At 35.0% G+C, this 24,999-nt stretch overlaps 2 protein-coding genes across 4 annotated transcripts; both read right to left on the bottom strand.

The window, feature by feature from the left end:
- Positions 1-613: 613 nt before the first annotated feature.
- Positions 614-5,639, bottom strand: LOC107621294 (uncharacterized). 2 transcript variants are annotated; one of them, XR_015881164.1, is made up of 3 exons: positions 3,835-5,639; positions 1,878-1,965; positions 614-1,072 (listed from the first exon to the last, which is right to left on the bottom strand). XR_015881164.1 is itself a non-coding variant. In XM_016323325.2 (1 exon), exon 1 carries the CDS (start codon positions 5,492-5,494, stop codon positions 4,028-4,030), a length of 1,467 nt encoding a protein of 488 aa, XP_016178811.1. In that variant the 5' UTR covers positions 5,495-5,639; the 3' UTR covers positions 3,523-4,027. The 2 variants fall into 2 exon arrangements, 1 of the variants encoding a protein (XP_016178811.1); XM_016323325.2 differs by lacking the exons at positions 614-1,072; positions 1,878-1,965 and having other exon boundaries at positions 3,523-5,639.
- Positions 5,640-6,490: 851 nt separating this feature from the next.
- LOC107623299 (uncharacterized) lies at positions 6,491-12,535 on the bottom strand. Of its 2 annotated transcripts, XR_001616410.3 has the most exons (8): positions 11,514-12,409; positions 10,677-10,823; positions 9,330-9,679; positions 7,583-8,327; positions 7,377-7,473; positions 7,235-7,289; positions 6,994-7,115; positions 6,491-6,725 (listed from the first exon to the last, which is right to left on the bottom strand). XR_001616410.3 is itself a non-coding variant. In XM_016325508.3 (7 exons), exons 1-7 carry the CDS (start codon positions 12,088-12,090, stop codon positions 7,053-7,055), a joined length of 2,034 nt encoding a protein of 677 aa, XP_016180994.1. In that variant the 5' UTR covers positions 12,091-12,535; the 3' UTR covers positions 6,770-7,052. The 2 variants fall into 2 exon arrangements, 1 of the variants encoding a protein (XP_016180994.1); XM_016325508.3 differs by lacking the exon at positions 6,491-6,725 and having other exon boundaries at positions 6,770-7,115; positions 11,514-12,535.
- Between the last annotated feature and the right edge of the window lie 12,464 nt (positions 12,536-24,999).

The raw sequence follows: 24,999 nt of genomic DNA, 5'->3' as shown, positions 1-24,999 counted from the left end.
GGAATAAATTGTTTCACTAATTTACATAATCCATATTATATCATAAAAAATTATATATATCATAGTGCGAAAGTGTATTTTTATTCGTAGAAATGAGAAATTAATAAAAAAGTTGTTTCAATCTTACTCAACTAAAACTTTCTATATTCCTAATAGGGTTGCTAAATTGCAACTCTTCTGATAGAAAAAGAGTTGCTGAGGCGACTTTGGTATATTGGAGACTAAATTTTTGAAGTCACTATTTATATTTGAGTATGACACCCATTAAATCCTAAAGTCTAAATAAAAATAGTATCTAAAGCTCATAAAAATAATATATGGTTTCATTCTCATTTAATTCCAAATTAAAAATAATTATGACTAATTTAATTTAGCATTTATAAATTATAACAATAAATAAAATCACTATTATATAAATCATTTAATTTAAAATAACATAATTTGTAACTATAATTAATATATGTATTATCCATAAACAAATTAGGAAATTAAGTAATTTTTTAACCGTATGCAAAAAAATAATTAAATAATGTTTATAATGGCAAATGTGTCCAGATAGAAATTTGGATGACCAGGTAGGAAAAAAAAAATATGGGTGCAATATAAATAATTTCATAGACAAAAAAAGAATGAAATTAGCGAGACACTGAAACGTAGTTAAATGCTTGTTGAAGTGGAGAATGAAAATAATGTATATGAAATTTCAGCATTTGTGATATATGCGGTTTGCGATGTTGTAAAGGAGGATAATTAAAGGGGACACTGTTTACTGTTTTTCGCCCTTGGATACTTGCATTTCTCTGTTTATGTGAAGAGGCATCGTCCGACAATGCATCGGGGTTGTGGTAGGTGCAGTGGGGTAGACATTGATGCTGCAACGGTGGGAAGGGAAGGCTAGGTTCGTGGCTGGCGACTGAAGATTCATTGTAACGAAGTTCCACCCACAGCTAAGTCGCACGAGATTGAGCCGCTTAGCCAACTTGTTCGTGGCCGTACACCAAGAACACGCAGCAGCACTTTGGAGTTACTTTTTTTCAGATAACGGACCAATTGGTCACCCTCTCACCGTGCTCTACATATTCACATGATCATGTCAAAATTAAACTTTAAATTTGAGCCTTCCTTATTTTCAAATCAATATCTAAATACTTCGTAATTATTAAATACCGGTGTACTAGTCAAGTGACTAGTACACTGATACATGTGAAAACTTTGCTAAAATATATACATTTTTTTTCTAAAACTTTAACTCATGCATATTGGAAAGTTTGAATTAGGTGAACCAATTGTAATTTCAGTTGACTTTCAAACCTTTAGAAAAGAACAACCTTTCAATACGCAAGTCTGGAGCCTAATGATTGACTTTCTAAACATTTTCCACGTGAGTGCTTGTCAAAGATATGCTAAAGGGAATGAAAATGCAAAATGCTAATACTTTTCTTAAGAAAAAGTATAGAAATTAGTTGATATGAGTAATTTTTTTTTAATTTTAAAAATTCTTATTTTGTAGAAAATTTAATTAAAATTTATAATTTAAAATCTAAAAAATTTAAATAAAAATAATTTTAAAAAAATTATTTAACATTGATTGAAAAAAATTAGTTTCCTAATATTACTCTTTTTTAAACATTGGTTACAAACCGTGAAGGAAGAAGGTTGGCATTAGAGTTGAAAACTAAAAGCTAACAATTCACAAAGTCAATGGACTGAAAAAGGGAGGGAGGGGGGGGGGGATGGAAAAACGTTTGTTGTTTGACATGACCACAAAGCAAAATTGTATCCAGAACCAAATCATGTTAATATATGGTTCAAATTTGGTTTCGGATACCATTTTAGTTTTTGTTACTTTGCAAAGCCCTAATTATGCCCGTATTTACCTGGTTTAAAACCTTCTCTTGAACCAACTTGGGTTGGTCGAGTGGTTAGCTCACTCGTCCGTTTAAACAAATGTTGAGAGTTCGAATCCTGCCTTATACATGCAGCAACCCATTGGTCAGCGACAGATTTTTAAATGAAACTTAAATCCATGACAAGCATAAAAAAAAAAAAACCCTCTTGGCCAAGGCAAACCAAGCCACCTTAACTTGTTGCAATATAACGCATAAACAATGCCGAAAGACAGTATATATAGAACATTAAACTCTAAACCCTAAATCCTTGACAAATCAATTCCTTGCGGAAAATTCCAAAAATGTTATCCAAAATTAAGTGCGCAAAGAAGAAGCAATGTACTAATCAACAGGCCACTGTATAACCTCACATGCAACCACAGCCACACAAAGAGGAAGAAGTGGGAATCCACTGTTAAAATCAACAGCCGGGCTCATTTACAAAGCCAAGTCGCCAACAACCACAGATGAATAAGAAATGCGTCAATGATGTCATTCTTTGAAAAATGATAAACAACAAAGCCTTTTTCACTAAGTGAAGGTGATTACATAAATCAGATACGTTGGTTCATTCTACTGGAGACCATGTCAATGGCTCATTCTGAATGGATTTGCCTATAATTTTGTTCTCAGACTTCCCTTTACCATGTTTAGGCTATCCTCTACCTAATCTACTCCTTACTAGAGCTTTTAAAGCTGTTCTACATGAGGCAAAAAAAGAAAAAGGTGAAAGATTTTGACAAAACGAGATAATTGGACAAATATAAATGGATCAGAAAAGGTGGCATATGAATTTCAGGGATAGAGATATCAGTATAGTGGAGATAGATGTACAAAAAAATGTCTTTATATCTACTTTAGGAGTGGCATGAGACAGGACCAAACCATTGTTGAATGCTGCCCAAAGGCCACCGGCAACGGCGGTGGTCTAGCAGGGCAATGAGGTCAATATTGCGTCTCCAATGTCCCCACTTCTTGGAAGTATCCAAAATACATGAATTTTGTATCCCAAGACCAGCTGTTTAAGTCCTATCTCTCATTTCAAACACTCTTCCAAAGGTTGACTCCCTGTCTCCCTCTATATACCCTTTCGCCATAAATAAATGCTACCAAATATAGCAATAGAAAAATTTATAGAGACCTGTCATCTACAATAACAATTTATAATTCAATTGGTTTTTTATTTTCTAGTCTTATTCATTTCCTTAAAGATTTGCTAACCCTATATGACTCTACTTGAGCTTCATCAGGAATTTTGATGGAAACAAAATTCTTTTATGATGCAGAGGTTCTGGTTCTGATTCTGATTCTGAGTTTAAGCACGTTATGATCAAAGTTTCCAGTGATTAAACAAAGCTGCTTACACAGATTCCCCATATTGCATGCGTATCTACTTATCATCACCAATATATAAGAATCTTTCTATCAGAAAGTGGAAATAGTTGATAAACAAGGACAGTAAAAAACTAATCAATCTTAAAACACACAAGATGCGTATAGTAGTTAAGATATCGCCCTACTGATGTTATCATCTACCTTTGTTTTACTTGTTGAAGAATCTAAAAAGACCATATCTAGAGAACTATACATGATTTTGTTCTTTTTCTTATGCTATTTCATTTTATTCTCTCTCTTTAATACCAAGAGCAATTTATTCTTACTGATACAATCCGAGCAACACAGGTATACATAAAATTATTTTTGCCCCCAATTTCAATCTTATAGTTACTTTCAAGCAAGAGGGGAAAAAAATTGATAAAAAAATTTAAGGATAACTGGATATGTAAAAAATTCATGCTCCATAAGATATACTCAAGAAACCCGGTGATTCACAGATTACAGCAGACCCAGATAGTCATCATCGGTGGTGAGGAAAAGGTCATTAAGTCAGGTTTAGTGTCAATTAAATATCCGAAAACATAATCTGGGGATCCTTGATGAGTACCTGGTGGATGCAATAGTAGATCCAGCCATTCCTTGTTTGACAGGTACCTGAATTGAAATCACGCGTACCAGAATGCAAGGAAAATATTGATGAAGCAACAATCTTCAGCCATCCTCTCTGAATGCAAAGTCAATACTGAGCCAATGCTGAATGACACTAAAGCATCACATGACATGAATGTCACAATAGTTCTTCATTTTTCAATCAAGTGCAAGTATCTTCTTGATAATTCCATAGACAAATCCATTTCATTTTTCTTTTGAAGACGCTTCCTTATCTTCATGTACACTGGAAAATTTGGTTTAAGACCCTTATCCATCATCTCAAAGAGAATCTTCTGCGCAAGTAGAACATTTCCTGTCTTCAAATGAAGGTCAGCAAGTAAGCTGTAGTTTGCATTGCTGGAAAAACTCCGCTTAATGGTAGTACCAACGACGTATTCATGCGCTTCCGCATATTTTCCTGAAGCAAAATAACACTTTATTACTGCAGCATGAGTTGAAACACAAGGTTCAATACCCTTCAGCGTCATTTCATCAAGAAGTTTTGAAACTAAATCAAACTGGTGATGTTTACATGATAAGTTAATAAGAATATCAAAGGTGCTTGCATCAGGTCTACCACACTCTTTTTCCATAGTTTTAACCATTTCAAAAGCTTCTGCAAATTTACCATTCTTGCATAGACAACTAATCAACAAATTATAAGTAAGTCTGTTTGGATCACAACCACTTCTCTTCATCTCGTTTAACAAATCCTCTGCTCCTTTGCAATCATCTCTCTTGCACATTATACTTATTAAGATATTATAGTGATTCACCTTCCTTCTCATTGTTCCTAAAACAAATTTAGCTATATCAACAAACCTCGAAACACCCAACATCTCTATCAATAACCGAAAACCAGAACTTTGACATGCCCCACCAACCTCATTTAGCACACCAATCATTTTCGTTACACATTCAACTGCAGAAGCCTTGTCCAAACACAAAAACCGCAAGAATCCAAAAGCATTTCGTCTCAAGGGCACCCTTTTAAGGTTAAATTCATTCAAAATTGGAACCATAGCTTCATAATTTCCCAAGAGACCACAGTTATTAACAACCAAGAAACCTATCTCCGGATCGCCACAAATCTCAGCATGGTTGTTTTTCAGCCAATCAAAGAACCTCAATGCTGAAACTCTCTCAATTGCCAAGACCTTCAAAACCTCAACAACCAAAGCATTAGACAAACGCAAGTTCATCCTATTTAACCTAATCCCTAAATCATTCCCATCCTCACGAATCAAGGCAACAATATCAGAAACTTCACCAGATAGTCTACCACGACCACGGTAAGAAGAATAAGAGTTCGAATACGAATACGAATACGAATACGAATTCAAATATAAATACCTATGAGTGGAAGGTGAATGCAAGTGAAGAGCAGCGTTGGAGCATGTGGTGGCATAGTTGTGAATATCAGAGTGCATAGTAGAAGAAGAGGTCGGAGTAGAGAAAAGGAAGGAACTTGGAGAGTGGAAAAGGCGGAAGAAAATTGTGGAAGGAGAAGAAGTGATATTGGAGAAGAGAAAGGTGGAAGAATAAGAAGGAGGAGAGTGAGGAAGTGAGAAGAAGAAGAAAAACCTAACGGTGTTGAACAATTTAGGAATTTCCATAGCAGAGTGAAGTCGGCATCGACTTCGTGAAATTCGCAACACACTGTAAAACTGGATTGGGTTTTCCTTCGTCACTTCTATTCAGGTTGCGTTGCTGAAAAATAAGGGCATCACCTCTTTCTCTTCCTTGTTAAAAATTTGAACTAGAATTGGTGCCAAAGAATATATAAGATGTTACCATAAATGTTATCATAAATAATTCAGACAAATATATTAAAGAATTTATCTAACTTATGTCCTAAAGATATATGTTAAAATGGTAAATTAAGAATTTTTTTTTTAAATACAAAAAGTTTTTAATGTATTTATTTTTTATTAAATAAAAATATTTAAAATATTCCATTAATAATAAATTTATTGTGTGTCTTAAAAATATATATTAGCTAAATTCTATATTAAATTATTCAATAATTTTTAAATATAAAATAATTTTAAATAATCACTTTTTTAAATAGGTACAGCATATGATAATCAATCTCCATATTTGGTTAAGTGATTGAGTGTGTTAATGGCTCAACTAATTTCTAACTATAATTACTATTATTGTTATTAAATAAATGGAAGCTCTGTTATCTACTTATCTTGATGTGAAGTTAATAGTTAAATAAAGAAAGCTAACATAATATTAGGGTGCATATGGCTGAATTTTGGAAAAAGTAAATTGAAACTTAAAAAAATAAAAAAAAAAACCATCTTTTCAAATTTCTTTTTATAATCTTTCAAAAATAATTTGAATCTAAAAATGTTGTTTTAAAGTTAATAAATGTAACAAAAATTTCTCACTTCATAAATTATGCTAGCGATTTCCTTTGTGTAATTCAATTTTTTAATAAATACACACCAAACAAAAGAACAAAAAAGCAACGGAATCAACTCAATCAAGCCTATGACATCAAATATGTTGTAAGTTGTAACGATAAATGGTTAACCCTTTAAAGGAAAAAGTAGCAGAATGTAATGATATATAGTATCGTTTGATCCATTTAACGATCCTAATTAATGGAATAAAATTTGTTGTGATCGTTATATATAAAAAAACCTTTGTTATATAATTGTTTTTCTTATGACAAACACCTCTTTTTTATATACCTATTGCTTGAAAATAAAAGTTGAAACATGAAAGGAACAAGAATATTTTTGAATGGTTTGAAACAATCATTGCCCCCGTACTCTTTTTTCTTATTTTAGCCTTCTGGACTCCTCACCCTGTGTAAGATAAAATGTAAGCACTCTGCAGGGAAACAAGCTACGATTACAGCCGGTCAAAACTAAAACTTGGCAAAAACCCAAAACTGTGGCATAATTATGCAAAACTTGAATACATAATTTTGGAATGAGAATGCATACTAAATCTGCCTGGAGAGGCAAAATTTTGCACTCTTCGCTTGGACAGGCAAATACAGAATTGTAAGTAACTTCAGAAGAGAAAGGTAACTACATCACATTATTCCAAGATGGGGGAATAATACAACAACTACAATCTTTAAATTTATCGTTACCATGATTTCAAATAGATTTTGGAAGCCAACCAAATTGAGCCGATCCACAATTGCATAATTTAAATCCAGACCTGCTCTCTCCCATATTCTCTTACAATTACAGGAACACTTGTGGGGGGCACCTGCCATAATAAAAATGTCAATCAAAAATTGAATTATCATATGATCCAAGTGTGAAGATATGAAATGAAGTGATAATGCATGTTGAGAATGTCAACATCTTTATAACTCCAGAACTTACCATGCCATAATCTGTGACTATCATTGAAACATAATCTGAAGGTGTTGCATCATAACTGCCAATAATGTATAAGGAGAAACCAGAAGGTTAGAGTGAGCAAATGACAAATTCGCATCGTATTTGGACAATTTAAAATGCTTACATCAGATTTAAAAGTTGTAGATTTTCAACATTGGCCCAACCATCCAAGTATTTGACATCCTCTCTACCCCGAACATTTGAAATTATATCTGGATCACCTGTAAAAACATCATAGGAACATCAACATCTTACAGTCACAAGGCAAAAGGTCAAATTATAAATCATAAAGAGGATCTTCTCATCATCTAAAACTATCATTATGCATACCAAGTTCATTTGAGCATATCGAATCCAGCTGTACCCTTTCATGAAATTTATAGGCCTCACAACATACTATGACAGGTACACGGAACGCATGAGCAACCATTGCAACACATGCAGTCCCAACCCTTGAAAATACCGTTCCATTAGACAACACTGACGAAGCACCCAGAAAAACTCGGGTAACTTCATGCATTATGTATGAAACAGCATTTATATGAGTGTATTCACAGCTAAGACCCTTCTCCAGAAGCCTCCGAAGTAAAAGCTGTCCTCTAAGCTTTGGACGAGAATCAACTACAACAACACGAAACTGTTTTCCCAATTCATGTGCATGTAACAGTATCATTTCAACTGCCGATGATGATCCATAAGTTAGAAGAACATCACCATCTCTTATTTTGGTGACAGCATGCTTGACTATCACCTTGTTGGCAAGTACAATCTTCTCACTTATAAAACGCTCAATATCTGACTGGAGAGAAACTTTGGCTTCTGACTCAGACAGGGTCAAAGGTAGCTTGGCTATCCGACTTTTGAGAAATCTAATTGCATTTCCCATGCTGATTGAAATAGGCCTACACTCATTTAGAAATGAAACATAACTACCTATTTTTGCTGTTAAGTCTCTCACAAGAGTCTTCTCAGGTGGAACTCTATAGTCTTTTATGGCTTCTTGAAATGCTTGAAACATTGCAATACAACGAGCATTAGCACCACATATATCGCCAGACAGATACTGCAAACCCACCTAACAAACCACAATGAAGATCATTAAGATTTGAGAGAAGACATTTAAAATTGTCTAATTTAGAAATCACATATAAGTTTTAATCAAGATCTGGCTCATGATATCATCTAAAGAATTTGATTTAATTACATGAAACACAAAGTATCACCTATTCAAAAGCTATTCAGAAATTTTTATTGCAAATGCAATTTGGAGGAGAGTTCGAGACACTGTTGTGCATTAAAATGCAAGACGAAAACAGATTATATTGAATATATCACTATAGGCCAACATCAATGTGGCTTGAGGGAAAAGCTTGAACGGGAAACATGTCCTACTCTCTTGTCCTTCTAATCATCCCATGGAGGCCTTGAGGGACAAGCACTATTCTTTATTCCATGTGGCCACATTAACCATTTAACCATTCAAAACATGGCCTTTACTTTCTAAATATTAACATCCCAACAATTTATTGATGTTATATTTTATTGAATAAACTTAGATATACTGAATTTGGAGTTACTGGAACCTTGGTTTATACTGAATTTGGAGCTATTGCAACCTTGGTTTCAGTACCCGTATCAGCAGTTACATAAACTTGGGTTCGGTGCACTGAACAAGGGAAAAAAAGAAACTTGGGCTTATGGGTTATGGGTTTCCTTTAGTATTGACAGTGCCATCAATATTGATTTTTTATGACAAACTGAGAAACAACTGTGAGTGCTAAAGTTAATATATTCTTACTCACAATGTTGAGCCACTGAAACTAGATATGGCAGGCAAAGAGACAACTCAGGAAGAGTACACAAGGATTAACTTGCAATTCTAAAAAGTTGTTGGACTCGGTTTCAATTATCTATATTTATTTCTTTCATATGACCAGTTAATTATTTATCATAATCATTACATATAACAATAAAAAAAAACTAACAAAGTGGTCCCAAACATGGGAGGACCTTATATGAACATGAAGTGTAACATAGACGAAATAATGGATAATGGATAACAGAAAACTGCAAATACCTTATAAACAGCTGGATGTACAGGATCCAGATGAAAAAACTTTGACTCAAGATCTGGAAGCTGACTTCCGTGTTCATATTGTGGTAAATGCCTGAACAACTCCACTCTGTTCCTAGCTTCAGTTTGTTTCACCACAGCTCGTCGCTTAGCTTTCTCCACTCGACTCTTGTCATCATATTGCATTCGTGGTTGAGGAACATCCTTCTTTCTATCCTTTTCTGGAGGACAATCACCACCCTTCTTCTCAGATGCTGCAACTGCAGCATTATCAACTTTTGGTGTGGGCTTGGCAGCTTTGGCTGGTTTTGCATTCACTGAAGTTGCAGCTCCAGATGCCTTGTTGCCTTCAGCTAATGACACATTTTTAAAGCTAACTTATTAGCATCATCATGATAAATAATCGGTATAGGGAGAGAAAAGAAAGGGAAATTTTACATAATATTAATACTCTCAAAAGGTATCCAATATGGACTCTGTTGATGAAAATAAAAAATAACAAGAAGTAGCCGTATAATGACAACAAAACTTTATTCCACTAGGTAGAGTTGGTTAGATGGACAACATAGAACCATAATGCCCTGTCATTGAGTATTTCCGTGTCTAACTCATCCATTTCTACTTGGATCTCTTTTATCTTCCAAAATTTTCCGCGGTCTCTCCCCCTCTACCTCTGGCTACCAGGCTATCTCTATTTGACCCACTCTCGTGGGTTTTTCATCTCTCTCAATTGTCCAATTCCAAGTTTACCAATTGTAGAATGAGCTCCCTTAAACTCCCACCCAGCAACCCTGTACCAATAGTAAACACACCCCCCCCCCCCTGGCCCGAAAAGAAAAAAAAAAAAAACCCTCAAACAAAGAGAAGGAATCAAATGGGATACTCAATACCAACCGGAGAAGGACAGCTCATCAGGTCTATTAAGGAGCTGTGGGCCCAATGACAGGCCTAAATTCCCTTTACCTAATTACACCACTAATCTTCTACAATCCCCCATGGTTGCTCTGTAGCACTTCTCAATATCAGTATGACTTGAATTTGCATTCCCTTCAAGGGAACAAAGTTGTCTACTACTTCAACCAACCCTTTGTTGGTCTATGCATCCAATTTTAGGCATGGTTAAACTTAAAATCATTACAAAACACAATACAAGTCCAGTGAATCCTGAGGAATGTGTCTATTCTAAATGAACTAAGTCCTATTACTAGTCATACAGCCATATATGAAAAAAAACAAACATAGAATTGCATAATATGTCCATGGTAAAAGAGTTTTCAATAAGCTAGCTTAAGGTGGAGCCACGGGCAGGCAAATTAACAAATCTAACTAAACTAGAGCATGTTAACACACCTTTTGCAGCAGCCTTTGCGGCACGTTGAGATTCTTGAAGAGCTCGCCTTTCAGCTTTTGTGGTCTTTGGTTTTTGTTGTTTTGAACCAGTAGATTGGTCTTTTACTTCCACAGCTGACCCTCCTCCTCTGTTTGCTTTCTCTTTTTCTAAGGGAGATAGAGGAACAAAAATAAGAAATGAAACAAAAACCAAGCTAAAACAGATCATAAATGGAGACAACAATTCCATCAAAATTCCAAACTTGCAAAAAAAGATTATTTCATGTCCAAAATTAAAAAAAAAAATGTTTTTTCTAACAAAAAGATTAGTTTATTGAATTTGAAACCACCTGTTGCCAAAGATGCTCCCAAAAAATAAATAAATACAAGAAGATTAGAGGTTTGAAACAGCATGCCACAAACTCTATGGCCAAATTAAGACAAATACTAATTTCAGTTCCATTTTTGGTGAACACTAGATTTGATATATTGAAAGGATTCAAACAGTATCTTAACTTATGCCTTATTTTGTGCCTCCAGAATCCAGCACTAACTGTTTTCACAAGACCCAGAGACACTCCTTCTCCCTATACAAAACTTACTTATGGGTTCTTCTCAATCTACAACTAATAAAGTTTTTATATCACTCAGTTTCTTTATTCTCACTATTTCAACATAGCATATACCGACTCAGACTCAGACAACTAAATCTTCGAAACTCAAATTTCTACTCTCGCACCACACCACTTAAACTTAACAGAGTTTTAAATCCAATGCATATTCATAATGACAATTTGAGATCAAATTAACAATCTAACAAACATATAATTTAGAAACAAGAATTCGAAGCAAGCTCACCATGAATCGCTAGCGAATCATTCACCACGGACACGGTGGTCAGCTCACTTGCCGGAACACCAACGCCACTACCACCGCCACCGCCACCGCCAATGCCACTAACCTTCTTCATCGCCGTCAGGTCGAATCCTCCGCGGGGAAATGACGACGCCACTTTGCCGGCATTGTTCCCCTTATCGCCTCCGCCACCATGGCGCTCAAAGAAGCTCCCTTCGCCGGCGGCCATCCTGCTGGAGTACGAAGAAGAAGCTGGAGTCGCCGGCGACATCGGAGCGGGGAAGAAATCGCCGAAGCTGCTAACTCCGCCACCGGCGAGGGAATCTGCGCGGAGAGGGGACGCAAGCGTGGGGCGGGCGTGGATGACGAGATTGTCGGAGAGGTGGCGCGGCGGAGGGATCATGACCGGAGAGAGCGAGTTGGCGGATTGTGAGACGTCGGAAACGGGAGTAGAGTGGGTCGGGTCGGGTGGACCCGATTGAGAGCGTTCGGGCGGGGCTCCAGGAGTGAAGAACCCGACTTGGCGGAACTTCGGGACGGGGTCGATCGCTGAGCGCGGTGCTCGGCGAGAGGGATCCATAGAGAAGAATGAGATTAGGGTTTTGGGTTTGGGTGGCAGGGAAAAAGTTTTCTAAACGAGTCAACAGAGTTTAAAGAAAAAAGGATGGTATCTTTATTTTTCCTTGTGATATTTTCTCTGAATAATTTATAATATAAGAGGTAGATAAAATGGAAAAAATTGGGGATTCTTTTTCTTCCTTTTTTTTGCCTGGGGAATTTGGATTCTCGCTTGGTGAGCTCTGAGTTGAGACTTGAGAATCCGATTCTTAGTGGGAGAAGCGTATGGTAAGTTCCGCTGCGCAGTCAAATTTGTGCAGATGTTGCATACCACTTCGATCAGAATCAGATTTTGCGGATTTGTTTTGGTTAATACCAAAGCACTCCTTAGATTTCAAAATATTTACAATCTGACCCAAATGTTTGCAGATATTTCATGCCACTTCAAAATTGAGTGGAAGTTGCATGCATTGCTTTCCACCCCAAATAGGATATTTTTATTACACGTCTAAATTTTTTTTAACAATTTAAATTCAATTAAGTTCATCTAAACTCAACAAAAATCAATTTCATTAGTAAGAGTATAAATTTACGTTTAAATTATTCCACTAGCATAAATATTCCTTTATTTTTCCTCTTCCTCCTTCTTCGCATTTCTTATCCTCCTTCTTCTTCGCATTCTTCCTCCTTTTTCTTGGCATTCCTTCTTTTTCTTGGTGTGTTTTTTTCTTATCATCGTTCTTTTAGTTATTATTACATTTTTTTTTCTTTTTCTCCTCTTCTTCCTAATAATTTTGCAGTACTATATGTTTCTTCTTTTTTTTATTTATTTTTTTCTTATTTTTATTCATGTTAAGAGAATAAAACAAAAAAAAATCATGAATAAGACCGTTAAAATGGGCTAAATCGATCAAGTCATAGCCCATTTACCAGTTTAAATAGATGGATTTTGTCCCTAAAATTCAGGCTAAACAAGCTGAACCCGATTAACCCGAAAAAATGACAAGTTATATTATATGCTTCAATGCCTTTACTCTTGTTCAGCCAACTCGTGCCAAATGTTTGTGAAATAATATAGCTAAATAGTTATTGTTCGGTAGCTCGTTGTGTCAGTTGGAGAGAGGTCGTTGGGAGTGAAAATCGGAACCTGAGCGCAAAAGCTGAGGTGTGGTATCCGCAATCATCGTTAGGTCGGCGGGTGAGGCCACCTGTAAGGACACTCCGATGCTAAAGTAAACGTTCATACGATGAGATGGCTAATTAGAGTAATAGTAACGTAACTAGGGGAGAGGTAGGTCCCTCCCTTTTATTCCTTCTCCTCAGGTGAGTCTTTCCGTTTTGGCCCATTTGTCTGGAAGCTTCTGTCAGATGTCCAGACTTCTGCTGAGGAAATTATCATGCGAGGTACACTTTCGTTTAAGCGGGTCGTTGACCCGTCAGGTCGTGGGTCCGTCGGATGGACCTCCAGTTCTTGTTGAGCTGGACCGGAATAGTTATTTTATACTCTTTTGTGAAAACTCACATGCAGTTATCTTTATGAAAAATTGATAGCTAACAATGCTTAGATAATTTGACACATTTGACTAAATTATCATTTAATAATTCTCAACTATCAATTTCACACGAAGATAACTGCATTCACACTATATTCTTTTAGGGCAATTACACCATAAAAATTAAAGAATATTTTTTAATTCAAATTAATTAGAAAAATTATTACAATCTAGCATCGGGTACTTAGTGAGTTTTGTCCCAATCCACATTAGGAAAGGTAAGAAATCCCAAATCACTTGTGGTTTTATGTATATATGGAACCCTAAGTATTGATTTTATGAAATAATTGTGTATAGCTTGGTTATTGTGATATTGGGAGCAATTGGATTTGAGTTGGTGGCTTGGTTGTGATTGAAAACTTGATTGGACTCAAATTTAATTTGGTGTATTGTGCATATTAGGAATCGGCCAAGGTATAGATTCGGTTTTCTCTATGTAATATATAATATTTCTGGACACTTAGGCTAGTGAACCATAGGATAGGTTTGGATTGAATTGGTTGTTGAACTTGTTGAATGATAATGTATGATGTTTTGATGATTTTGATTATTTTGATAAATTATGTTGTTGATGTAGATACATGGTGTCGAAGATTGAGATTGAGGTGGAATGAGGTTAATTATGATGATTGATAGTGATAGAATGATGGTTGATGAGTATGTTGGTTGAGAAATGGTTTAGTATGATAAATTTGATCATTGGGGTGAGGATTATGTAATGTGAGCGGGAATTGGTAAGTATGGTGAATTGAGACACAAAAAGGGTAAGTTCTAATGTGAATTGAAGTTTGAGGTGGTTTAGATTTGCTTTGATTGTGAATTTTGGAAATTTGAGAACCTTGTTAACTTTTGGTAAAAACCAGTTTTTGGTGAACTTTGGCAGATCATAACTTAAGCCTCAATTTTCAAAATTTGTTGAAATTTATCTTAAATAAAAGTTCATTTAAAGATCTTTACATTGATATAAAGTTTGACTAAAATGAATTTGTGTAGAGGAAGTTATGACTGCTTAAAGTTTGGTGCCAAAAACTGAATTCTTCAACTTTGAAATTTTCTGAGTCTGGTGAGGGTTGCGTACGCGACATGGTGCACGCGACGCGACCAACCCATTCGGGTTGGGCATCTCGCATACATGAGGCACTACATGTGTACGTGAGCTAGTAGATTTTTAACCTTTGCGTACGCGAACTCTAACACGTGACGCGAGCAACCCATTCGGGTTTGACATCTCGCGTACGCGAGCAGGGGTTGCGTACGCGACCACCTTTTTTCAACAGCATGCGTACGCAAGGTAGGGGCTTGCGTACGCGAGACCACTGTTTTTCTGAAACATGATTGTTCTCTTTTTTCAAAAGTTCTTCTACCCTCTAAAATTTCTTCAAAGGCTAATTAAGAGTATTGTCTAATATTTAGGCTCTAATATTACTAAAGATAAGTTGAGTGAATTATTTTAGTGAATTTCTATGTGAATTTAGAAAACAGAGACTTAGGATTCTAGAGTACTGAGGGTGAATTAGTTGAGTGAAGTGGTAGAGTACTGTAAAGACGAATGATATGATGAAATTGTCGAGTTGTGGATTTGATGATGCTTGAGACGAGTCTAGGACTCGAAGTGGAATGATGGCCTTACTGAATACTGAAAATGATTTCTGAAAACCATTGATATATTATTTAATACTAAGATTGTTGAGACGCTATGCGCCTGACAAGGACGGTTTGGTTAATCCCGCTTGTCGAGATCGCGGCGGCAGCGTAAGGGCTGTGGTTAGTCCCGCTTACGTTGAGATGTGAGGTCCATGGCAAGAGTATCCCGCTCGCATCCCTTCGAAATCACTAGAGTGTGCAGACACTATATCCCGGACCGTGTTCTGGGCACGATATCTCGGGGGTTCCCATTCTGAGACCGAAGGGCGACATCTCCATGGAGATATGTCGGGTTGGCAGTTGAACCGACGATGTGATATCACAGCCAAATAGGACAGGCATTCATCATGTGCATCTTCTATCTGTTTGTTTGTTTGCCGACTTGAATTGCTTGTCTAATTGTATAACATGATTAATTGCTTCTTGAATTTCTTGATATACATGTTATACTTGTGCTTTACTTGCATTGCTATTAATTGTGTTTTCTACTGGGATTGAGGAGGTTCGATAGGCGGTGGCGATGGGATCGCATGGCGGTTAGGCTGGAGAAGGCTGTGGGACAGCGGTGAACTGATAGTTAGAAATCCCTTAAGTTAGTTTACCCTATCTCATATGGTTTTAAAGTTATGGTTTTAATTTTACTTATGTTTTAAGCTTGAATCTCATGATGGATATGAAGCTCTAGGATTGCCTCTGGCGTCCCGGGGTCTTATATCTTACATTACCGGGCACTGTTACCATACTGAAAACCTCTGGTTCTCATTCCATACTTTGTTGTTGTTTTTCAGATACAGGTCGCAACCCACTTCGGTGAGTTGCTTGATGGTGACAGAGCGGAGGACCTTTATCACGTTTTGGAGTCTTTTAGTTATTTTGATTTATTCTCTCACTTTTGTACTTATTTTTCCTTAGAGGCTTACTTGAGAGAGATATTGTATAAGCTATTTTACTTCAAAACTCTGTATGTCTGTATATACTAATCGGCTTAAACTCCGCAGGTTGCGGCTAGTTCCTTATGACTATTATACTCTTATATCTATATATGTTCTATTATCTTATATCTATATCTTGTGCATTAAGTTTGTAGCTTTGTGTGAACGTTTACGCTTTTATAATTCTGTTTTTGAGCTTATTCCTCCATCGGGCTTCTAGAATTATTATTTCCTTCTGTATATATTATTGTATAAGTCTTAGAATTGTCGTGGGCTCTGATTAACCTTTGCTTTACGGCATGAGGTAAGGCTTAGGGTAATTAGGGTGTTACAATATGTCGTTTACCTGTTGAACGACAAGTAGGGAGTCGCAATAGACCTTGATGTGTTGGATTCCACTTTCTTTGGCCAGTCTCAAATCAGCCAGCAGTGCCTCGTACTCGGATTGGTTATTGCTAGCTGAAAAAAGATATTTTATTGATTGCTCGATATAGACCCCTTCTCTGTCTTTGAGGACGATTCCAGCTCCCACGCCTTCTTTGTTAGAGGCACCGTCTACATACAAGTCCCATTCGGGGTAGATTTATTCCATTGCGATAAATTCTGCAATGAAATCGGCGAGTATTTGGGATTTGAGTGAACCACGAGCTTGGTATTTGATTTCATATTCTGATAGTTCTACCGACCATTTTGTTAGTCTTCTTGCCAAATCTAGATGAGTAAGCACCTGCCTTAGCGGATGATTAGTTCAGACTATTATTTCGTAGCTCTGGAAGTAATGTCGTAAGCGTCGTGCTATAACCACCAGAGAGAAAGCTAACTTTTCGATAGTTGGGTATCGAGTTTCTGCATTCTGCAGGATTTTGCTGATAAAATAGACTGGCTGCTGCTCCCGACCTATTTCTATTACAAGGACAGATAAAATTGAATTAGCAGAAATTGAAAGATACAAATAGAGTGGGTTACCGTCTGTTGGCCTCTTTAAGATCGGAGATGATGATAGGATTTGCTTGAATTCAGTGAAGGCCTCTTCGCACTTGTCCGACCATACAAATTTAATTTGTTTGACTTTCTCAGTGTGTTGAAAGAATGGGTTGATCTTGTTGCTATTGTTGGTAAAAATCGTGACAAGGCCGCCAGCCTCGCCGTTAATTGCTGTACTTCTTTGATTGTTGTTGGGGATTTCATCTGTATGACCGCGTTACACTTGTTGGGGTTTGCCTCGATTCCTCTGTGGGTTAACAGGAATCCGAGGAACTTTCCCCTTTGTACCCCGAAGGTGCATTTTTCTGGATTTAAGCGCATGTTATACTTTCTCAACTGCTCGAACACCTCTTTGAGGTCGAACAGATGATTTTCTTCGTTTTCTGATTTGACGACCATGTCGTCAACATATACCTCCATGTTCCTCCCGATTTGTTTTTGAAAAACCTTGTCCATCAGATGTTGATAAGTGGCCCCTACATTTTTTAAGCCAAAAGGCATGACTTTGTAGCAGAAATTCCATGCTCTGTTATAAAGGCAGTTTTATCTTCGTCTACAGGGTGCATGAGTATTTGGTTATAACCTGAATAGGTATCCATGAAGCTTAATATTTTGTAACCAGAAGTGCTGTCGATGAGTTTACCAATACAGGGCAATGGATAAGAGTCCTTTGGCCAGGCTTTGCTTAAATCGGTGAAGTCAACGCACATTTGCCATTTGCTTGAATTCTTTTTACCATCACTACATTCACTAGCTAGGATGTGAAACGGATTTCTCAGATGAACCCTACACTTAGTAGTTTTTATGTTTCTTTTATGGCTGCATCTGTTTTTTCTTGTCCTAGGTGCCTCTTCTTTTGTTAACTGGTCGAGCTTTGGGATATAAAACAAGTCTGTGGCTTACGAATTCTGGATCTATCCCTGGCATGTCATTCGGGGTCCATGCAAACAGGTCGGCATTTGCCTGAAGTAATTTGGCGATTTGGTTCTCGTATCCTGCAGATAAGGCAGAACCAATGTTAGTTGTTTGACTTTGTTGTTTGAGATTCTTACCATAGGCAGATCATTGATTGGAGTAGGTCATGTTTCCTGATCAGTTTGAGGATCGAGCTCAGCTAATTCTGGTATATCATCGGTATTGTATACCGAGTTTACTCTTGGTGTTGGTTGCTGTTTCATTTTGAGTCCTGCATTGTAACATTGTCTTACCTCTTTTCTGTTTGAACGTACCGTCGCTATGGTCCCGTCCTGCGAGTAAAACTTGACACATAGGTGAACTGTGGAGACTATAGCTCCGAAAGCATTTAAAGATGGCCTTCCTACTATAATATTACAAGGACTAAAGCAATCGACAATTAAGTACTAAATATCCAAAGTTTTTGAGTTAGGGTACTCCCTTAAGGTCATCCTCACCCAAACATAACTTGTCACAAGGACTCTTTCCCTAGAAAATCTGACCAACTCTTCAGAGGATGGTTGTAGCACTTTGTCATTTAATTGCATCTTTTTTAAGGTGGGTAAGAACATGACATCGGCACTGCTTCCTGGATCCAAGAGGAACTTTCGAATCAAAAGGTCTCTTGTTGTCACAGAGATTACCACTGGGTCATCGAGGTTAGGGGTCTGAATTCAAAATCTTTCTTTGCAAATGTGTTCTCCGGAATGTGGAAAGTAGACGTTTATCTTGGTGTGTCATCCTGTAATGTCAACATAGTTTGATAGCTCCTTTTCCTGGCCGAGCTTGTATCTCCACCGCATGCAAATCCTCCCAAGATGTAGTTGATGATCTTTTTAGGTGGTTGCTTGGGATTGATTGTGCTGCCATTGGTCCTTTTTGGCGCTTGTTGTTTGATGTCCTGTTGCGGCTGAGGTTGATGAGTCTCATTGCATTTTGCTGCCGATATATTTATCTAATAGTCCTTGCCATGCCAGTCTTTCGAGCAAATCTTTGGCCATGACACATTCGTCAGTGGTATGACTGAACTTATGGTAGAAAGCGCAGTGCTTAGTTTTGTCCACATATTTTTTGTCTTGGTAAGTCCCCCATTGCTTGGCGACTTTATGAGTTTGCTGTGAATGATCTCTTTGATTATGTTCTCCCTTTTTGTGTTGAATTTAGTGTAAGAGTCGAACTTCAGGGCCAGCTTAAAAGGTTTTTTGAGCTCCTTATTGGTTTGTAACCTCGGTTGTCTTTCTTCGTCTCGGCGAGGTTGGTGCTTGTCTATCCGCCGAGCTTCACGGAGTTTCTCAATCTCCATTTGACCCGCGGCTTTGTCTCGAAATTCTACTAATATTTTTAGCTTGGTAACAGCGATGGTTTCCTGGAACTTCCCAGGGTGGAGGCCGCTCTTTAATGCGTGTAGGTGCACTTCAGGGCTGAGGTCAGGGATTTCCATGGTTGCTTTGGCGAATCTCGTCATATAGTCCTTTAAGCTCTCGTGCGGGCCTTGTTTGATAGTGCTGGGGTAGTCAGATCCGTGCATATATATCCTTGAATCTGCAAAATAGTCAATGAAGGACCTTGCGAATTCCTCGAAACAAGAGATTGAACCTGCAGGAATCTTAGAAAACCAAAATAAAGCAGCACCATCTAAGAAAGTTGAAAAATATCGACAGAGTATAGGGTCAGAGGCACCATTAAAGAACATCATGGATTGGAATTTTTTAATGTGCACACGGAGATCTCCAAACCCTTCATACGCCTTAAGTGCGGTAGGCAAAACAAAATTCTTTGGCATCTGGAATTTGACAATCTCCTCCGAGAAGGAATTGTCTATGGTCAGCTTTTCTTTAGGCGGAGTGACCTCTAGGGAACACGGGTCCAAAGGTCGCATTTCGTTTGAGGTTGCGCTCTTAGGGTCCTCTGTGTTGGACTTCCCATTGTGAGGTGCTTCCAGAAGGTCGGTCATTCTCTTGACCTCGACCAAAATGGTAGCATTCATAGCCACTAGCTCCTCATTAGTGGGAGGAGGAGTTGCAGATACAATCTCCTTGGCCATGATCCTGCAAAAAACAATAAAGCGAGGTGTACGTGGGGTTAAATCTAAACAATTTACGGTCCCACGGTGGGCGCCAAATGTTCTTGTCTAAAACTGGGCTCCGAGGTATGGGTCGGCGACAACCGGAAGAGCGCTAAGGGCGTCTTTCTCCTGAGTGTTCCGCCGAGATTCCTTCCTTGTCCGAACGGTGTGGAGAACCTGCAAAAGAGACTCCGATACCTAAGTCAGTTCGTGATCAATAACACGAAAGAAAAACTAATCTGAGCTCTTGTGTGACTTTTTATGTTCTCTGATTGTGTGTTTTAGATTGCTTATGCAGTGTTATTTATGTTTGAAGGGTACGTAAGTTGTTCATCCGAGATTCTTACTGCCTACTCCGAGGCGTGTGACTGGTTGCTCTCTAGTTTGGTGTTATCCATTTTAACCGAACAGTTGATGCACGTCATCTGGGGTATTAACGTCGGTCCGAGTAAATAGGCACAGATCATCAGTTGTCATGTCTCTTTTTCATTGATTTTAGCGATTGATTTTAATATACAAATAATATTTTTGTTATACATAAATATATAATAACTAATTTGATGGTTGATTTTTGGTCTACATATAATATTGTTATAAAAGAATAATCCAAAGACAGAAACAAGGTGAGATTATTGGTCAAACATTTATTTGGTTTTGGTGAGATAATAATGTTGAAAGTGGAGTTCATGGTGTATGCCATAGCTTAACCTAGCTAGCCACCGCATATAACATCATACACTCAGAAACTTACATAATGTTCTATAGGTAGGTCAAAATAGTTTCCCTTGCGTTCAAAGGAGACTCAGACTATAAGTAATGATTTGTTCTTGCTACACCCAAAAAAGATAAAAGATCTGCACTTATTATGTTACCCGAATCCAACGTAAGCTACCTTTGTTCTTCAGAGTCTTCGCATACAAAAGATGATGTATGTACTATGTTTAAATTAAAGTATGTCATAGAACACTTGTGAATGTCGTATTTTGTCATATCTAATAATATATTTTAAAAAAAATTATACCAATTAATAATTAAATTTGTATTTATTGTGTTCGATAAAAAAGAACAAAAATAAAAAATAATGACAATAAATATTTATAAAGTTTTATTTCATTAATAATACATATATTTATTTTTTGATAGGACTTTTACCAGGAACGAAACTAGTCTCAATTTAAACAAAATAATTTTATATTTAAAACAAAGGTTATCATAAACTATTCATCCCAAAAATTTAAACTAATAAAAAAAATATAACATTAATGATTATATATCTAACGGACTCTGCCTCTAACTTTACTATACTATACTTAACGACACATAAAAAATAAAGATAAGAATTATACATAATAAAATAGTGAGATACATACAGTAGGTCATGTTTTTGCTTGTTATTTTTATTGTTATCTTTATTTCATGAGATAAATTGAGAAGAGAAATTATCCATGATACAATTATATATGAAAGAGAGAAAAGAAGAGGGGCAATATTAAATTCAAACAAAACAATTCAAATGGGAATGAGAAAATATAAGAATAATTTTAATAATAGCATGGTATAAATGACATAAATTTAAATTGACAACAAAATTAAATAGACAATTTCATAGAGAATTCAACCACTCATTAAGGAAGACATAAAAAAATAAAATGAGCAAAAAATTAATGTTAGAATGTTAATAATGTTAGAGTTTAAAAAAACAGAATAAATTAGGTAAATAAAAAATTAAATAAATCAATTTTATGGAGGGTTTAACCACCAATCAAGAAGATATAAGAAAAATAAAATGAGCAAGAAATTAAGTACATAAATGTTAGAAAGTTAGAAAATTACCTTCATTTGGTTATAAATGTTTTATGCTTGTTTTATGACATAAGAATGGAGTAAATCAAAAGGATTGTTTTGTGTTGTGTCTTAACATGAAATACACCAAGAAATTAAATAAGATTTGATGAGGAGAAGTGATAGACTTTAAAAATTACAAGAACATTCAAGAATATGAATAATACTCAGAATTTTTTTACTAGCTAAACTTTAATTTCCAATATTCAACTATGATGTGTTTTCTCTTTAATGTGTGTACATCCTAATTCTATGTTAAATGGTCAAAACAATGCATGTTGCTAAAGATATTTCAACACTAGAAATCATAGTGATTTTAATTCTTATTTTTTTGCACTTCTTTTCTTTGATTCTTTTGCATAATTCCTACAAAACAATGAAGCAGAACTATATGGATGCCTAAAATTCATGTAATGTATGAGTTAAAAATGTATTCTTTTAATTTAAATTCAAAATCAAAATTCTAAATAAAATCATACGAAACACATGAATTGATTCTTAAATTATATGCAAATGCATGTAAAAATATGTTTTTATTAGATAATTATTAAAACTCTAACTTAAATGTTACCTTGTCCATATTGGATTGTCTCCACATAAGTGCTTTTCTTTTATGTCTTTAAGCTAGACGTTCGAAAATATAAAAAACACATCGAAAATTTGTAAAAGAGATTATAATATATATGTTGAGAGTTTATCTTGTTCAAACAATTTCAAAAAAAAATACGTTATTGATCTTGTTCTTGTTCTAAGCATGTTTATTGTCTGTATCTCAAAAAAAATTTTGTAAAAAAAATATTTTGTAATTTTTGAATGTATAAATATGTGTCTATACAAATATTATTCAAAGAACTTGCCTTATTTAGCATTCATTAATTGTCGCAATAATTTATGAATGTTAAATAAGGTAAGTTATGACTGTTTTTGGCTAACTTTTTTTTGTTACCAAATATTTTCGTTATTTAAATTACAATGATCCGCATAATACATTTAATAGTTACCGTTTTATACAGTTGTGTTAAGAGTGCATTGGAATTAAGTTTCATATATATATATTTCTTTACGTATAATTAGACTCCTAATTAAATTCAAGATATCTTGAAAAAGCTAATTTTTACAAATGATCCAATTTTCCCATAATAAAATTAGTGATGAGTCCATTGTTCATATTTTCACTTTTTTTTTTTTTGGTTGCATTCTCGTTGCATTGTAGTCTACTTCGAACATGTTGTGATAACACTAAATCGGAATTATGTTTATTTTTACTCCAGATGAAGTTAAGAAGATATTTTATTAATTTTCATTAATTTTATTATAGTATTTTTATCAAAAAATTAATGCTAGAATCCAACACTATAACAATTAATTTTAATTAACATTATAGTAAGTTGTTAAACAAATTTAGTATAAAACATATTAAAAATGAATTTTTGTTAAATTTCAAGTATTTTATTATTTGAATTTTAAATGTTTTTATTTTTAAAAATTTTAGATTTTTTATATTAAAATATTAGCTATAATAATATTAACTGTGCAATATTGATTTCTAAAGTTTCTCTTTAGAACATTATTTAATTTAATTGTACAGTAAATAAACACCCAATTTGATTATTTTTGTCCGTTATTTCAAAGATAATGTAATTTCTAAGATAATGTAGTTAAACACCCAATTTTACTTAATCATATTAAATATACATTAAAATTAATTATTAAAATATAAAATATATATTAAAAATAAATTAAATTATATATATTGATACATAAATATATAATAATTTATTTAATAATTAATTTTTTATTTATGCATAATATTTTTGTTATTAATATTATATATATGAGCTCCTAAAAACAAGGAGAAAGAGAGAGTGACGTGTACCATTTTAAATCTGTGCATGTATGTCATCATGCATTATTCATTCAAGCTGTAAGCACACTAAGAATTAACATTCTCTCACTGTATCTGACTCTGAATCTTAAATGGTAACAAATAGCAAGTATACCACATAATAAAAACTCAAGTGTATTTATTTTTAGGTTTAATTATTCTGTTAGTTTTATAATTTCATGAAATTTTTAATTAGATTTTTGTATTTTTTTTAATTGGATCTTTGTACTAATTTTTTTTAATTAAGTCTCTCTTAGTAATAATTGGCTTAATTTTATAGAGATCCAATTAAAAAAAAAAAGAATTAATATAGGGACCTAAATAAAAAGAAAAAAAAAGTGTAGGGACCCAATTAAAAAAAATTTGGTACAAAGACTCAATTAAAAGAAAAAAAAAAGTATAAGAACCTAATTAAAAATTTCACGAAACTATAGGGACCAACAGAGTAATTAAGCCTTATTTTTATATAAAATACAGTTGTATATGAATATTTATTGTATTAGTTACATAGTTTTTTTTCTTTTTAATGTATAGAAAAAATTTTAAACATATAAATAAATTAGTATTTTAATAATTGTTAACTGTTAATTTTAATTATAAAAAATACATATAATATATATAATTAAGATGAATGGTTAAAATTTACGGAAATACTAATTTAGCAGTATATTTAAAAGCTTTATTAATGTATATATAAAAAACTTTCCATAATAGTGAGAGAGTCTATATGGAAAGTAGCTTAGCTTTTACCCACTTTCTGCAAATAATTACCAAACATGCAGAGTGTGTAGCGTCTTTGCATTTTGTGTTTCAACTTTCAACTACTTTCAACTCATCATGTATGTTAATTCCTCTATCTCTATATATCATGGTCCTTCTTCTACCATGTTATTCTTTCAAGTAGTTCAGCTAAGGTTACTTGTTTTCTGTAACTATCACAAACACATGCATTCTCATATTCAATTCACTATAACTTAGGTTATTATTCACTATGCTTTTATGCCTCTCTCATGTAGTCATGAATGAAGTTCTCTTTTCAGGTATATATTCTAATTTCACTTTTGGTACTTTT

The sequence above is a fragment of the Arachis ipaensis genome, chromosome B10 (assembly GCF_059453495.1).
Source record: "Arachis ipaensis isolate K30076 ecotype BB chromosome B10, ASM5945349v1, whole genome shotgun sequence".
In the NCBI taxonomy this organism is placed as follows: domain Eukaryota; kingdom Viridiplantae; phylum Streptophyta; class Magnoliopsida; order Fabales; family Fabaceae; genus Arachis; species Arachis ipaensis.
This window is presented reverse-complemented; position numbering and strand designations above follow the sequence as displayed.